The sequence below is a fragment of the Megalopta genalis genome, chromosome 1 (genome assembly GCF_051020955.1).
Source record: "Megalopta genalis isolate 19385.01 chromosome 1, iyMegGena1_principal, whole genome shotgun sequence".
In the NCBI taxonomy this organism is placed as follows: Eukaryota; Metazoa; Arthropoda; class Insecta; order Hymenoptera; family Halictidae; genus Megalopta; species Megalopta genalis.
Window position 1 is genome coordinate 33269989 of NC_135013.1, and position 16948 is coordinate 33286936.

The 16948-nt window shown below is 40.3% G+C and overlaps 1 protein-coding gene across 2 annotated transcripts in view; it reads left to right on the forward strand.

Moving 5' to 3' along the window:
* Pino (protein pinocchio) overlaps positions 1 to 16948 on the forward strand; it is a 138522-nt gene that overhangs the window by 117222 nt on the left and 4352 nt on the right. For both annotated transcript variants that reach the window (XM_033466031.2, XM_076525924.1), the window contains exons 4-5: positions 12328 to 12459; positions 16757 to 16886. In XM_033466031.2, the coding sequence (XP_033321922.1) occupies positions 12328 to 12459; positions 16757 to 16886 (262 nt within the window). The remainder of the gene's footprint in view (positions 1 to 12327; positions 12460 to 16756; positions 16887 to 16948) is intronic.

Here is a 16948-nt window from a genome sequence, read left to right on the forward strand (position 1 = left end):
GGACAATTTGGGAACAGGAGACACGATTATTCGAGCCTTGCATCTCATTTTTATAGTTAATAATAATCTCGTTTTTATAAAAGCGAGGCTCGAGCAATCGTATCCTTCTCTTCCCAAATCGTTAATTTTCGTTTAAAAGCCGAAGAACAATTGGGGAGAATTTATTGTAATAAATTCTGGAACATGATTCGAGCTCTGTCGAGCGTGTTCCGAGTAGCAGCTTAGAATTCCTTAGCGTTTCCTGCGTCGAGCACCGATTTCCGACCAGCCGATCGCGTGGTGATCGTGTTCGATCCTTCGACGAGAGATCGATTGTTAACTGATATTATCATGCGGAATATAGTTTCGGGAAGAGAAAGTGTGGAAGCACGCGGAGTCCTTTCGGCGCATTCCTTGTGTTCACTGATCACGAGATACGATCTGGCATTTATCGGGACTGGAACTGAATCGGATAAAGAGGGTTTCTTTTCGTGTCTTTCTCTCTTACTTTCGATTTGTGTTCAAAGGTTTCTGTTCGTTCTCGTTGGCGAACGGTGAAACTGCTGTAAACTTATAGCTCTTTTTTTCTTCTTTTGTTTTTTCCGTTTGGGATTATTATGGATTGCTTTTCATTGGAGACGATAATTGACGATATTAATTTACGGTGAAATAATTGCGGTATAACGATATTACGATAATTTACGATAAAATTAATTACAATATTAATTTACGGTAATACGACGAGGTGTCATGTGGACTCGCGATGTTGTTGAATGATCTAGAAGATTTACAGTATGGATTTGAGGGCTCCTCAAAATGTTCCATTCGCGTCTGTGCTAACGTGTTAATAAAAATAATAAAACATTGAGATTATATATTGTATTACCTATAATATATAATACTAATTAATAATATATGTATTTATATTAATAACCTCTTATTTATAATAATTATATATTATATATTATTTATAATAATATATAATACTAATTAATAATATTAATATATATATATAATATGTATAATAATATATATCCGATATTTAATGTAACTTTTATCGTATTTTGAGAAAATGAAACAAGTAATATATAATGTTAATCATTAAGATTTTATTTTGGTCATTTTCTACGTTATTTTTTATTATTTGTCTCACAACCCCATAGTGTTATTTACGCCGAAAAATAGAAGGGGATCGTTCTAGAGTTAAGTATCCAGTCGATTAAACCGTTTAGAAACTCTCGGATGAAGATATTAGCTGAATGAAAAGGTTTCTCGTAATTGTACTCGAAACGGTTCTGGAAATTACGATAAAACACACTTACAAATATCGTAATAAACACAATTACGAGTAATCCGTAAATATAGATTACGATCGTGAGACTGAGTGTTTGAACGTACACTCCAATCTTTCTCGCGAACTATTAATCACTGAGATTAGCGCCACGACACACCGAGTGTTTGAACGCTGATATAATGCACCGTCATAAAGATCTATTGCGTTCGAAAATGAATTGACTAAAAGATCAACGATGGTGTAATCCAGTCGATTTGTGTAATCGATTTCAAATTTGTTCATCGAGACGTTGTCGACTCGGCAATATTTTACAACATCTGGGCGCAAGAAGACGAGTTAACAACGAGACCAGTCGTCGGTGCGTTAAAATACGTGGCATCGTTAAAAATCGTTAAAAATTCTCGGAAAGTGTCGCGAGTGGTCGTTCGAGAAGCACGGAATTACGCGAAGAGCGCCGCGAAGAACAGCGCGATCGTCGACGAGCCCGCGCGCGCGACTGCGATCGATGTATAAATACGAAAAGGATCTATGATTCGCTTAAAAATAGAGACGCGGCTTTGCGGTCGTCGAAGCGAGACAGCGTTTAATAAGGAAATTAGCGTATTCCGTTTCGTTACGGCACGATAGAAGCCGGCACCTAATCGGCGCGGCGCGTCGGCGTGACTCATTTTCCACTGGAATTCTGTTTAATATCTCGCGCGCGTTCGCGAGTCACCAACGAACGGGTTTCGCCGAAATCGACGAGAGCCTGTGCTCTGCCACTCTCGTCGATCTATTTTCATCGCGGCGTCCAATTTACTCGCGAGAACCATAAAAGACCGCAATGGTGATTGCAACTCGGGGCTGCGGCATCCGCGGTTCTCCAATACGCATGCGGATATAAATGTACATATCAATATGATATACACGGTGTTCCTGTATTCCCGAGGTGATTCGAAGCAACTTTTTCCTTAGCGAAAATCCAATCCGCGGCTTCGTTTACGAGTTATCAACGAAAAACCGTGACCCAATCGCAGAGCGAGCGCGGCCAGCGCTCCGCCCTTCCGGCCAATGCCGCGTCGCGCCGGCCGTCTGACGCGGCGGCAGTGGTTGCGAGGGCGGGGCGCCAGCCGTACGCGATCTCTCGTTGGCCAGCGTTTTTCGTTAATAATTCGTAAACGAAGCTCCGGATCGCATTTTCGCTAAGGAAGAAGTTACTTAGAATCGCCTCAGGAATCATCCCGTCCCGGCTGTTAACATAATCGTGGAACACCCTGTATGTTCGGAACGATTAGATTCGGAGAGACACGCGCGAACCTGGCCGGCTAGCGGAATTATTCTTAGTGCCGCATTATTCGTGGAAGTCACGTCGCTTTTGCATAATCCGGACACATGGCTGTGTGGCGCCTCTGTGCGCGCTCGTTACGCCACTGCGCCTGAGAAAACACGAAGGACGAGTTCGAAGGCGGATGCTTATGCCAGATTCGTTCCGATATTATTGTTCCGCGGATCTACGGCGATCGTGGGGATCGCTGCATTGTTCGAGCTCTTAATAGCCAGACGGAAACGTTCAGGCGCGAGAACTTTTCGGCTGATGCGGGATCATTAGATGACTCAGGATCGGGATTGCTGCGAGAGGAAATCGACAAGTTCAGAATTGCTGGGAAATCGTTGACCGAATTGCGCTCGATCGAATGCGCGATTCGTCGCTGTAATTGTGCAACGTCGAGAAATAAATTTGTTGGTTCGATTGAGTGAACGAATTCGCTTAATTCACTTATAATATTATAATAATATAATATGATATCATATAATATAGTATAATATAAAATATGATATAATATAATATAGTATAATATAAAATATGATATTATATAATATAGTATAATATAAAATAATATCATATAATATGATGCAATATAATGCAGTATAATATAATATAAAATATGATACAATAAAATATTATAACAATTCACTTTGAATTATCTGAACGCAAGATAAAGAGTTATTCGTCGAAATTATTTGCTTATATCATAGAATCGTCGAATCGTTCCCACATTTCTGAACGAAAGTGACTCGTCGGAGAAAACGCGTTCTACTTAAAACGTGTTCTACTAAAAACGTGCTCTACTAAAAACGTGTTCTACTTTGAAACGTGTCAGAATTTGTTGAAACGCATAGTGCATCCTGGGAACCGGTCTGGTTACATTTCATTCGAACATTTATGGAGTGCGAAACATTTGATCCTCGGGTCGCTGAACAGTCCGCGTCTTCGTTATTGTATGCTAATCCGCATCGGTGAATTACGAATGACCAATATCTCGGGTCCACGTGTGGTCTCTCGCGTCCACGGATTACGTTCTCGACGACAGTCGTAAAAGCATAAAACGCGTTCTCAGCATCGACTAAAATTCAGCCACTGAAATTCCCACAAATTCGAAGCAATTCAATCGATCGAACCGTAACTAGAAAGTTGAAATTTATCAGAGCGGATGACACGGGAACTCTTTCGCGTCCGAAACATCCTAGTCGGACTCGGTTTGTTCGAATCTATATTACAATGAAAATATGTATGAAAGTATGTTCAAAATTGGTCGAAAATTAGCGTCGCTTATGTGCGATCGACGCGACGCTCGAGGTGTTAAAAAAGAGAGAGCAACCGGCGGAAGTAGTCGAGCCGGCAAAAAATCGAAGCTTCGAACATGTATTTTGAACCGCGAGGACGACGACGCGGGAATGATTTCGAGATCATTCGTGGCAGAGACAGACATCTCGAGAGTCTGAGATACTTTCAGCGTTCGCGGACTCTCTGGACGCGGCGATCTGGAATATCAAGGGGAGGATCTCGAGCATATTCGATCGTCGGTTGTCGATGGTCTCTTAGAAAGTTACGAGAGCTCGAAAGGCTTTTAAAAGCCGAGCGGAATCTGAAAAGTTGCTAAGCGTTTTACTTAGCGGGACCTTCTCCTCTCGGTGTGTGCGCGCACGGCTCGCAAAAAGAGCGGCGCGAGAAGCGAAAGAAACACGCGGCGCATTAAATCTCTCTTCTCTTCGTTAATTGTTCTCGCCGTAAAAGGCCGCCCCTGGACGAACGAACGAACGACGACGACGAATCCGAACTTTCTAGTCCGCGACGTCCCTTCGGCTCGAAAGGATGAAATCGCGGTGCTCTCCTCCTCGCGAGGCGTTTTAAATCAAAACCTCGATATGTACTTTCTAATACGCCGACCCGTTTCCATAAATCTAATAGCCGCTTTCGTACGCAGCTGTCCCGGCATCGCATGTCCAATTAGCGCTCGATCGACGAGGGAGAGAAAACCGCGGCGTTCGTCGGCCGGGTTAACAAAGCGATTCGTCTCTCTCTCGCGCGCGCGAGTTAGTCGCCTGCAAATCATCTTCGACGGACGGGCAACCGTGTAATCGGAAGAAAAAAGACATCGTGCGATGTCTTGTCGAATCGAGAAAAAGATTTGCACGAGCTGCACGTGTTCCGACTTGTTATGATAATTTTAATCGACGTTACTCAAGGCATAATTATTCGACATTGTGAACAAAAAAAAAGAAGAACCGAACTCTTCTCCAGACGATTCGAGTCGTCATCCCGCGACCATTTATTTCTACGCGTTACGTAACGTAATTAACGTAATTTCTTTTTTTATTAAATAATCGGCACAATGTTTTACGCCGCCGGATCGTGCGCGTCCGACTTCGCTTTTTCTTCTTCTTCTTCCTCTTCTTCGTGTCATTATTCACTTGCGAACGCGAATTCAAAGATCGAGTCTGATATCTTGTTTGTTCACTTTGATTTTATGCGACAATGAGAATAATTGAATGTATTGAAGGGAAAAAGCTGAGTAAACATTTGGAAGAATTTAAGGATATTGTGTTGCATTAATATCGACTTGTTACTATTATTAGAACAGAATATTTTCATCAAACTCGTGGCGAGTCTTACAATTTAACTTGGACAATGTTATACTGCGCATAAGGATCCGCGGTCATTGTTCATTTATTTTTATATTTCATTTATTAAAAAGGGGCGATTCCTGAGGTCATTCGAAGCAACTTTTTCCTTAGCAAAAATTCAATCCGCGGCTTCGTTTACGAGATATCAACGAAAAACGCTGGCCAACGAGAGATCGCGTACGGCTGACGCTCCGCCCTTCCGGCCAATGCCGCGTCACGCCCGTCGCCTGACGCGGCGGCAGTGGTCGCGAGGGCGGGGCATCAGCCGTACGCGATCTCTCGTTGGCCAGCGTTTTTCGTGAATAACTCGTAAAGGAAGCCGCGGATCGAATTTTCGCTAAGGAAAAAGTTACTTATAATGACCTCAGGAATCACTCCTTTCCGAATGTTAACATAATTATGGGACACCCTTTATATTTTTTGCATCTTATCTATATCGTTATGTCCTCTCTCATGAAACAATTGCAACAACTCCGAATGTATTTTCGCTAAATTGGTTGCTCTTCCGCTAGAATTCTTCGCGCCTCTCTCGCCGAATCATCCAATTGCGGCGTCTTTCTCCGCCAATGAAATGATCGCAGCAATTTTTTTGAAGCGAACACGTCCTTCGGCGTCCCGCGACGCCCTTTGTCCGCCGGCCGTAAATTTATTCGGCCCCTCTTCGCCTCGATGTGGCGGAGGCTATTGTTCGCACGCGGCCGCTCGGAATTCCACGTGGCCGGCCGCGTCATCAACTCGATCGCGGTTAATTAATGGTTAACGTAAGCCGGAAATTCTCGAAATTGCTGGCCGACGAAGAGGGCCGTGTCCGTGACTGAGAAAGAGACGAGCAGCAGAGGCGTCTGCTGCGAAGTCCTTCGGTTCGCGGAGTCACGTTTCTGGATGATATGGTGTGTATATGTGTATATGTGTATGTGTGTATAGTGTGCGAGCGCGATGCGTGAGTTCATCTCACGTGGAATCCACGCAAAAGGGCAGCCGTGGAAACCATTCTTATGCAACCCGGCCGTGCCGAGTACCATAAATTAGCGACGAGCCAAGCGCGCCGCGTGTGAAACGATTCCCATGGAAATTTGCGTAACACCGGGGCCCGATCGACGGCGTCGCGAATTCAATGGAAACATATTACCTCGACGAATGATCCGACCGGGTCAAGAAGAGGAACGATGCCTTGAACTTGGTTCATGGCTGCATTCTGATCTGCTCTTTTCGATCGCGTTTGTTATGACGCCGCCGATTGGTTTTGCGTCTGTCTTTCGCTTCTTTTTCGCTTCTCGTTTCATCGATACTCTCGATTCCTTGCAAATCGCTTTTAAATTTGTTTTAAATCGATTTTCTTATTTCTTTTTTTTAGATCGATTTTCGATTTCTTTTAGATCGATTTTAGTACTTCTTTTAGATCGATTTTAATATTTCTTTTTAGATCCGTTTTAGATTTCTTTTAAATTAATTTTCAATATCTTTTAGATCGATTTTAGCATTCTTTTTTTTAGATCCATTTTAGATTTCTTTTAAATTGAGTTTAGATTTCTTTTTTAGATCCATTTTAGATTTCTTTTAAATTAATTTTCAATATCTTTTAGATCCATTTTAGATATCTATTAAATTACTAAATTAAGAGATCGTTAATTGCATGGACACGATGGGAATCGGCCGAACTGAGAGCGATTTTTCGGGGAAAAGTTTTCGTTTCGAAAGGAAAGAAATTCGCGGTCGTTATCTCTCGTAGCAATTAAACGGCATACACACAAACGCGAGCATTCTGTGCATACGACAAGAGAAGGGGGTCGTTTAGCTGATTTGCTGATCGATTCCACGTCACACAAGCTCGTGTACTTGACACGTACACATAACACGCACAGAGAAAGAACTGCGCTCCCGCGAAACCTCGTATGAGTCGCGGCTATTACGTACGCACCCGTTCACGTTATCATCACGTGAAAGGAACGTTTTTCCTCCTGATTTCCATATCTCTGCATGTTTAACGTTGTCTACGTCGATTCGGATCAGCCCAGTTCCCTACTCTCTTCTTCGCCTCGTGTAGCGTCCTTTGCATTTTCTTTTTTTTTTTACCTCAGCGATCGTTTAGAGGACAATCACGTGAAAATGTTTCTCGAATTAGTCGACCAATCGAGACGCGATTGCGGCCAATAAATAGAGATTTAGGCATTATTTGAACAAAAATTTTGATAGAAAATTTGAAGATTTTCAGGAATGTTTCTCGAATGAAATTTTATTCGAGCTATTTATTCGAAATATTTCTCGAACCAAATTTTATATATTTGAAATATTTCTCGAATCAAATTTTATTCGAATAACATTGCGAGTAAATTCTTCGAATCAAATATCATTCGAATAATATTGCGAATAAATTCTTCGAGTCAAATTTCATTCGAATAATATTGCGAATAAATTCTTCGAGTCAAATTTCATTCGAATAATATTGCGAGTAAATTCTTCGAGTCAAATTTCATTCGAATAATATTGCGAGTAAATTGTTCGAGTCAAATTTCATTCGAATAATATTGCGAATAAATTCTTCGAGTCAAATTTCGTTCGAATAATATTGGGAGTAAATTCTTCGAGTCAAATTTCATTCGAATAACATTGCGAATAAATTCTTCGAGTCAAATTTCATTCGAATAACATTGTGAATAAATTCTTCGAGTCAAATTTCATTCGAAGAATGTATTCAAAATATGTTTCGAATTAAATTTCATCCGAATTATATTTCTCGAATCAAATATATATTCGAACAACATCGCGAATAAATTCTTCGATACTAATTTCATTCGAATTAATACGAAATCTTTATCGAATCAAACTTCATTCGAAGAATTTATTCGCAATGCGATTCGAACAATGCCCAACTCTGACACGTATATTCCTGCGTCGATTGCCATCGTCCGACACACATTCTTCTTTCTTTCTTTCTTTATCTGTCTCCTCCTTTTGTCGACTGCGCGCTCCATTCTTTCGAGGCGATCGGTGAAATCCTCGCGCGGCTCGCTATGATAAAATTGTATCGAAGTCGCAGAACCGACTCTTCACTTTTTATCGAGCCGAGAAATATTCCGGGTGACTAACAGTATGAATCTGCCAAAGAATTCGCGTTGAATAGATTTCTTTTTTACGGCTGAATCAGAACTTGATTTCTGAGATAGCGAGTGTTTGTTACCTATTTTTAATTCGCGTTAAATCGAATCGAAGGCGTAGAATAAAATGGTGCTTTCATTTTCTAAAGTCGAATTCACTCGTAGCCATCTTTTTTCGCGATCATTCGACGTAACATCAACTCGAACGCAATTCATCGCCGCTCCGACACTCGATTTCGAAAAATCAAAATCTTTTCGTTAAATTTAACCCTTTGCACTCGAGTAGTGACTCTGAGACACCACTAAAATTGTTCATTCACGCTTCAAGATAATTTTTGTATTAACGAAGTTTAAATTTAAAAAATTGTTAAAAGTATAACTGTCATCACAAGTCATCGCAAGACTCAATTTTATATGCATAAAATGGAGATACTATAAATCAGAAAAATTGTTTTAGATTTACAGTTAAAATGTGGCTTCGAGCGCGAAGGGTTAACCATTTAAAATTAACCAGAAAATCCACTTTAAAGCAGCGCGTATTCCGTTACTTTCTGAATCGTTCGCGACGCGAAGAACGATTCGTCGCGATTTGACATTCAATTTCCCATGAACGATTGTATTCTAATTCGCGCGGTTATGTGGTTGGTTTGACATAATGATAGAGCGGTTTGCGTAACTCCAATTACAAGTTGTATAATTTGTTGATACACGCGAAGAACTCGTGAATGAAAGGCGAACCGTATAAAATGAATCCGAGCGAAACAGCGTTTAAAAAACAAAAAGAAAAGAAGAAGAAGAAGAAAGAAAACGTTTCTCAATGAAAGGCAAATCACGCGAAACGAACGAATCTCGGACTTTCTTACGGTTTTAACTCTTCATAAAATCTGTGCGCGGCGACGGTAAAATTTTGCTCACTAATAAAGAGCTCGCCTGTTTATTATTATTTATTCGCTAGGCATGCGAACGCGCGGAACGCAACAGCGCGATAAGAGGAACATTCGTGCTCCGCGCGAAATTATTTCCCGCGATTCCTTGCGCCGTAAATTACCCTTTCGCTGTATTAAAACAAGTGGAACACCGCCAAAAAGTACACTTCGAACGCTTATTCGAACAAACATGTATACTTAACCCTTTGCACTCGAAGCTATTTTAACTGTAAATATAAGATCATTTTTCTAGCTCATAGTATCTCTATTTTATATAACAAAATGCATTTTATGCACACGAAATTGACTCTTGGGACTCGCGCAACGGTTACGCTCTTAACAATTTCTGAAATTCGAACTTCGTTGATATAAAATTTATCTTGAAAACGAGATACGACAAATTTTAGCGGTGCCTCCGAGTCGCCGCTCGAGGGCAAAGGGTTAATTCTAAACGATAGCGAGAATCGAGACGAACGGATTTTCAAAGTGCGAATTCACCTTTCGCCGGGGCTTGTAAAATCGCATTTTTAACGCGGTGTTACAATTTCATTCGATCGGCCGGCAAACGTTTAACCCTTTGCGCTCGAGTGGCGACACTGAGGCACCGTTAAAATGTGTTACACCATCTTTTAAAATAATTTTGATATCGACAAAGTTTAGATTGAAAAAATTGTTAAGCGTGTAACCGTTGCGCGAGTCCCAAGAGTCAATGTTATGTGCATAAAATGCATTCTGTCATATAAAATAGAGATACTGTAAGAGAAAAATGATTTTATATTTTCAGTTAAAGCGGCTTCGAGTGCGAAGGATTAATTATAGACTTTATCGCGTAGCGGATGAAAAACTGCGGAATGTTAAGATCGAGACGCTTTTTTTTTTGTTTTAATGATCCGGTTGAATGGTAAATCGCGAAGTGTGTAATTTTCATTTGCAAAGCGACGCGACGTCTGCGTCGATGTTCGAACGAGAGCCGCGCGGTCGTGTCGCACTGTTGGAAAGTAGTTGCTCGCCAAAATGGTAACGGTAGTCGAAAGAAACGTAGAAAAAGAAGAACCACATTCCAGATTCTTCCGGGTTTAACGGTCGAAAGTGTTCAAGGCCGGCACGCCTCGACGTCTCGATCGGTCGAGATAGTCCATCGATTCGGAGAGAGAGAGAGAGAGAGAGAGAGAGAGAGAGAGAGAGAAAGAGAGAGAAAGAGAGAGAGAGAGAGAGAAAGAGAGAGAAAGAGAGAGAGAGAGAAAGAGAGAGAGACTCGGCTCGTTGCTTATCCGCGATCGGTTGTCGAATTGTTAACGGATGCCTAATCGCGATAAGATGATTTTACTATCGATCATCCTGTATCTCGATTGTGTTTTGCTCTTTGGAATTTTACCGGAACACACGCGGTATCTTTTTCGGCGGTTCGCGTCTTCTCTTCTCGCGCGTAGAAGAAACAAAACGTGTTCCGATCGTTGAGAAGATGACAAAGCACGCATGATTCATCCGGGCTTAGGGCATCGAATCGAGATTGACGGAACAATTGCTCTGTAATTACGAGGAAGGAAAGAAATATGTAAAGAAAAATTCGCAGAACGGAATTTCGCATCTTCGCAATTTAATTTCGCTCTCGTTGCGGCGCGACATTGTAATTTCAATTCGCGCGTCTTGCAAGCACGTGTGTACAATTAATTTAATATATTCGGTCGGATCATTAAAAAAACAGCGTCTCGATCTTAACCTCTCGCAGGATTTTTTCCTTCCGCAGTTTTTCGTCCGCTACGCGATGTAAAGTCTATAATTAAACGTCTGCCGACTGAAATTGTAACATCGCGTTAAAAATGCGATTTACAAGCCCCGGCGAAAGGTGAATTCGCACTTTGAAAATCCGTTCGTCTCGATTCTCGCTATCGTTTGGAATTAACCCTTTGCCCTCGAGCGGCGACTCGGAGGCACCGCTAAAATTTGTCGTATCTCGTTTTCAAGATAAATTTTATATCAACGAAGTTCGAATTTCAGAAATTGTTAAGAGCGTAACCGTTGCGCGAGTCCCAAGAGTCAATTTCGAGTGCATAAAATGCATTTTGTTATATAAAATAGAGATACTATGAGCTAGAAAAATGATCTTATATTTACAGTTAAAATAGCTTCGAGCGCAAAGGGTTAAGTATACACGTTTGTTCGAATAAGCGTTCGAAGTGTACTTTTTGGCGGTGTTCCACTTGTTTTAGTACAGCGAAAGGGTAATTTACGGCGCAAGGAATCGCGGGAAATAATTTCGCGCGGAGCACGAATGCTCCTCTTATCGCGCTGTTTTGCGTTCCGCGCGTTCGTATGCCTAGCGAATAAATAATAAACAGCCGAGCTCTTTATTAGTAAGCAAAATTTTAAGACGCTGTTCCAACGTCACCGAATTAACTCCGCAATTGATGTTAAACTCGACGATAAAATTCCATGACGTACATTCCGATCTTCGCGCGTTCGTCGGCGAGCCGCTTTGCATATTTCGTTTTGAGAATTCAAACCGTCGCGTATAAAAAACATAGTCGGGTAAAAAGAACCGACGAACTCGCATTTGTCGCAGCACTTTTCGTAATTCACCGCTCTGCAGACGTTCTGTCGCCGAGGAAAAATCTGTTGGCCGTACAATAAAATGTAGGCGCGCGATAAATAGAAGTTTTTTTTCTTTTTTCGAAGGAATTATTACAATTCAAAAGATTAAAATAATTCTCGGATTTGATTGAAATTGTCCGAATAAAATTTTATTCGAGATATCTGTCGAATAAATTCTTCGAATATAATTTTATTTGCACAATATTTCCTATAAATTCTTGGAATACAATTTTATTCCAGAAATATTTCGAATAAAATTTTGTTCCAGAAATATTTCGAATAAAATTTTATCCCAGAAATATTTCGAATAAAATTTTGTTCCAGAAATATTTCGAATAAAATTTTGTTCCAGAAATATTTCGAATAAAATTTTGTTCCATAAATATTTCGAATAAATTCGTCGTATAAAATTTGATTCTAGAAATATTTTGAACGGAGAAATTCAACTGGACGGAAAGACAAATCATTATCGAGGTTTGCTTTTCGTTTGTTTCAGAAGCAACATCTCGCTGTCCTGCCATAGTCTTTGCGGGAGCGTTGACGATGGCCTCCAGGGATCTCATCCGCAATACCAGGACACGATCCTTACCATCGAAGAACTCCGTGCTCAACTGAACTCGTGCTTCACGTAAGTGTTGAGCCTGAAAAGCTCGTGCTCTCGATAGCATTTCACTTGGCTGGATATTATGCATTTCAAGTAGAAACGAGTAGTCGAAATATAAAATGGTGAAAAACGTAGGAATTGTTTAATAATTTTGGGACACCGTTTTCAACTTAGCAAAATTTAATAGAAGAAACTATTTTTATTCGATTTCTGTCTCTTACGATCATCTTTGAAAACTCGTATTTTCAGTCTGCATTTTATATTCAAAATTGTACAAAATTGTAATTTACAGTCTGGTAAACACAAAAATAGTAACGATTATTAAATGCTTAAAAATAAGAGGCTATCTTTGTGCAGAATAAAAATTGTCGGGAAACTGGGAGTAATTTAAAAATTGCATTCTCTCTTCAACAATTTTAATCGATCCAATAATACTTAATAAATCAATAAATTTCATACCACTATAATAAAGTATATTTAATAATAATTAATAAATCGATCAACCTAATTCCGACCACCTTGAACCATAGAAAAGAGAAATCCTTCCAACGTGTCTTCGAAGTCAACTTCTACGGTACATATTCCGGATTAATTCGAAGATCCTAAGCCAAGCATGGACTAAGAGATAAGTCGATCAAAAGCGTTCATAAATTTCCAATTAACATCCTGGCAATACCCGTTCGAATGGGGCCGTTCGTTGCGCAAACGTTGATAATCGCTGTATAACAGCGCGAGCACCAATAAACGACGCGCAGAAAATTCAATTACAGCTGCTATCGGCAGAGTGAAAAACGATAACGGAGAATTCGACGCGGTTCTTATCTGTTACGTCAAGAACTCGCGTGTTTCATAAAAGCCTCGATAACAAAAAAAGAAAAAAGTTACAACCGGTTCAACAGCCGCTATCATCGGAAACAATTAACTTCGCCGGCCCTTGTTCTTTCTTTTTGGTGTCATTCCGCACGATTTTCCGTACGAGCCGATGATTAGCGCAGGATCATCGCGAGATATCGGTAACGTTCGATGCGTCGATGCGATCCTCGGCGTCGATTGCGCACAAAAATGGACAATTTGGGAAGAGTAGATGCGATTCTTCGAGCCTTTCCAAGCTGAGCGTCAATTAGCGAGAATTTACTGTATTATTATAGCACTTGTGCGAAGTTCAAATTCAGTAATTTCTCCCGGAAATGCCAAATTTTGGGTTGCTGTGAATTTCCATGTGCTAGTGCTACGCCTATGTAATTTACTGCTACGCCGATGCTAAGGGTCGACGGAATTGCTAAATTTCCTTCGGATCGTGTCAAGTGGCCTTCAAATTACCTTCGAATCGTGTCACGTGGCCTCCGAATTGCATTCTAATCGCGTCACGTGGCCTCCGAATTGCTCCGAATAGTGTCACGTGGCCTCTAAATTGCCTTCGAATCGTGGCTAAAAAATAGAGAAATTAGAGAAATAAAAATCAATTTTTATAATTGTTGTTAACAATTAGAAGCAATTTACTGTAAATCGTTGTCCATGCTAACTTATTTCCCGAATGTCGAGAATTACTTCTTCGATTTTCTATTTTAATTGTTCGCGTACGAATAAAGTCTCTAGATCGCGATTATGTTACACATATAAAAAAAAACTACTGATTTTTTAATTTTCTTTTTAACCATTGCTCGCATCCACTGCGCGCCGCGCCGCAGATCCTGGGAACGCGGCGCGCGGCTCTCGCTTATTGCGCAGACTTGAACTCAACCCGGCAATAATAGAATCCGATGCGATCCAGAACCCACCACCGCGACGATTAAATTCGTTCTAGACGTCGGTTGATATATATTAAGCGGAGAGATCCGGTTCGAACTCCATTATTCCCAGAGTTCATTGTTTCAATGGAATATCTGCGGTCCGGCGTCATCATCCGCGCGACCGAATAGAAATTGTTGAGAAAACTTCGCGCGTTCTAATGCAATCGGGGATCGGCTTTGAAGTTGAAACGTTCCATCGGCTCGCTTCTTTTCTCGAGCTGTTCGCGTTTTTTTTCAGTTCGTCGAGTTTTGCGCAATTGCATCGTTCGAGCTCGTCTTGTCTCGTCGTCTTTGACATTAGAGTTTGACGGAGCACAAAAAACAGCTGTTTTATATCAATCTATAAAAGTAACAATAAGACTTTAATTCCCGATTTTTAACATTATTGTAACATTTGCCGTAAGTGACATATAAGTTGAATAAATAACTCGTAAATGCATTTTTACGGTATGAATAATCGTGGATTAAAAAATTAATGATCCGTCATTTTGACGGGCTCCGCGTTAAACTGGATTGCAAATCGATAATTTCGTCTATCAGCACTTTCATATAGATTGCAGGATGATACGAAAATGTTGCTTCCATTTAAAAATCGAAACGTCGCTCGTACGAGAATCCCCTATTTTTATGTAATTAAATACAACATTTATTTTTGGAGACGGAAACACGCGAACGAACGCTTCCGCGGCAAAAATGCGCAGTCGAAATATAGAACGGTAAAGATCGAAAGAATTTTTCTGTTGCGCGAAGATCCGCGGTTCGATAACAAATGAGCCGTTTATTTTGAAAGTGGCATAAGTCACATTTTTTTTTTTTAAATGAAAAGATACCGTTCAATTGTAATTAGTGTTACCATTAACTCGATTTTTTTTGAAAAACTGACTTGTGCCACTTTCAAAATAAACGGCTCAAATAGAATCCTCCCTAGATCTAGAAAGACAAATTTTGTTCACGCGGCGGATTTATTCGAATTGAAAGGGAACAGATGCGTTCGGTGGGGGAAGATCGATAATTGATCTTCCTCGACGATGATCTTCTGCGACATACGAGGAAGGATCCTAGGCTATGGAATCTAAATTGACGTCCGTCGTTATACAACCATGTACGTCGTTGAAGTTTAAAACACTTTCGTTCTCCTTCTTCTTCGTTCGCGATGCGCGTATATCGTGCGTTTACGAAAGAGAGAGAGAGAGAGAGAGAGAGAGAGAGAGAGAGAGAGAGAGAGAGAGAGAGAGAGAGAGAGAGACAGAGACAGAGACAGAGAGACCACGAAAGAGATGAAAGAATCTAACAAACATCGGATAGCTTCGAGTTGTTTTGTTTTTTTCTTTTTCGTAACGAAGACGATCCGTCACGGTGATTATTGTAAATTATAGCGTATCGCGAACGCCGGAGCACAACACGGTATAGTTTCCGTGCGCTTGTTAAAAGAACAAAGTTTTCTTCTTCTTTTTTTTCTTCTAAATGCTATGTCGAAGCATCGTTGCGGATGAACTCAAGACATTTCCGTAACCTATCGGATTTCTAATTACTTCCACACGCTGGTTTTATAATAATAGGACCGGGATGCTCAATGGCAGGTACTCGTCGAGTGCTTGCTATGTATATCTTATCGTCCAGATGATCTGTATCGAGATAACGATTAAAGTTTGCTCGCGAACGACGTCCGAGAGGATTAAATCGCACTTAATAACAATTATAAACCGCGCGTAATGATAATCGTCGAGCGAAATTAAAACGATAACGTTGAAAATCGAGCCGTGCGAATTCCATGGATTTTCGCGCGAAAATAAATCGGTAGATTAAAACATAGTTGTAACATTAAATTGTATTGTAAACATTAAAGTATTTAGACTGTGAATAATACGCGCCAAAATAATATTGCCGATTTAAAAATTGAACGATGCTTGTTGACCCAATGTTTCCGTTAATATTTACAGGAAACGTTAGAAAGTGTCGCTGGAAAATCGTATGAAGTAAATTAAATTACATATTTTACAATCTGAAAACCAAGGGCTTAAACAGGAAATCTTTTTACAAGGATTTTATTCGATAGAAATCGAACGTTCGGTTACTCCAAGTGAAATGTTCATTAATTTGACGCATAGAATTCTTCGAATCCACGGAAAATGGTGCTTGGGGTGAATTTTAGCCCATTTATTTAATTTAGTTTCATCATCTATTTCTCAGCCTCCGACTTTTACCATTTATTTTAACGTATTATTTTATTATTATTATTATATATTTATATATAATATAAATTAAAAATATTATATATTATATATATATATATTTATTATTATATATTTATATATAAAATATAAATTAAAAATATTATATATTATATATTTATTTACGCGTACAAGAATATATCCAGTATCATATACGAAAAAAGAATCTTTCCGTGGGTTCCGTTTTCCGTGGGTCAATAGTTTCTGTAATAGTTTACTATTTAAGGTTATGGTCAGGTTACATAACCTAACAGTTTTCGTTAGACGGGTATACTGACCGCGGACTAATTTTCTTTGCAGATGTGGAGTATCGTGGAGCGAAGAACACGTATCCCTCGACTGCAGCGAATGCGGTGGTTATTCCCTTCAACGGCCGTGCCCGCTTTGCGACGGACGTTGCCATGCCGTGTGGAAACGCGACCTTACCATGGTAAACATCTATTTTTTACGTTGACCACCGTGTTCCCCATAAACATCGGGCAGAGAGAGAGA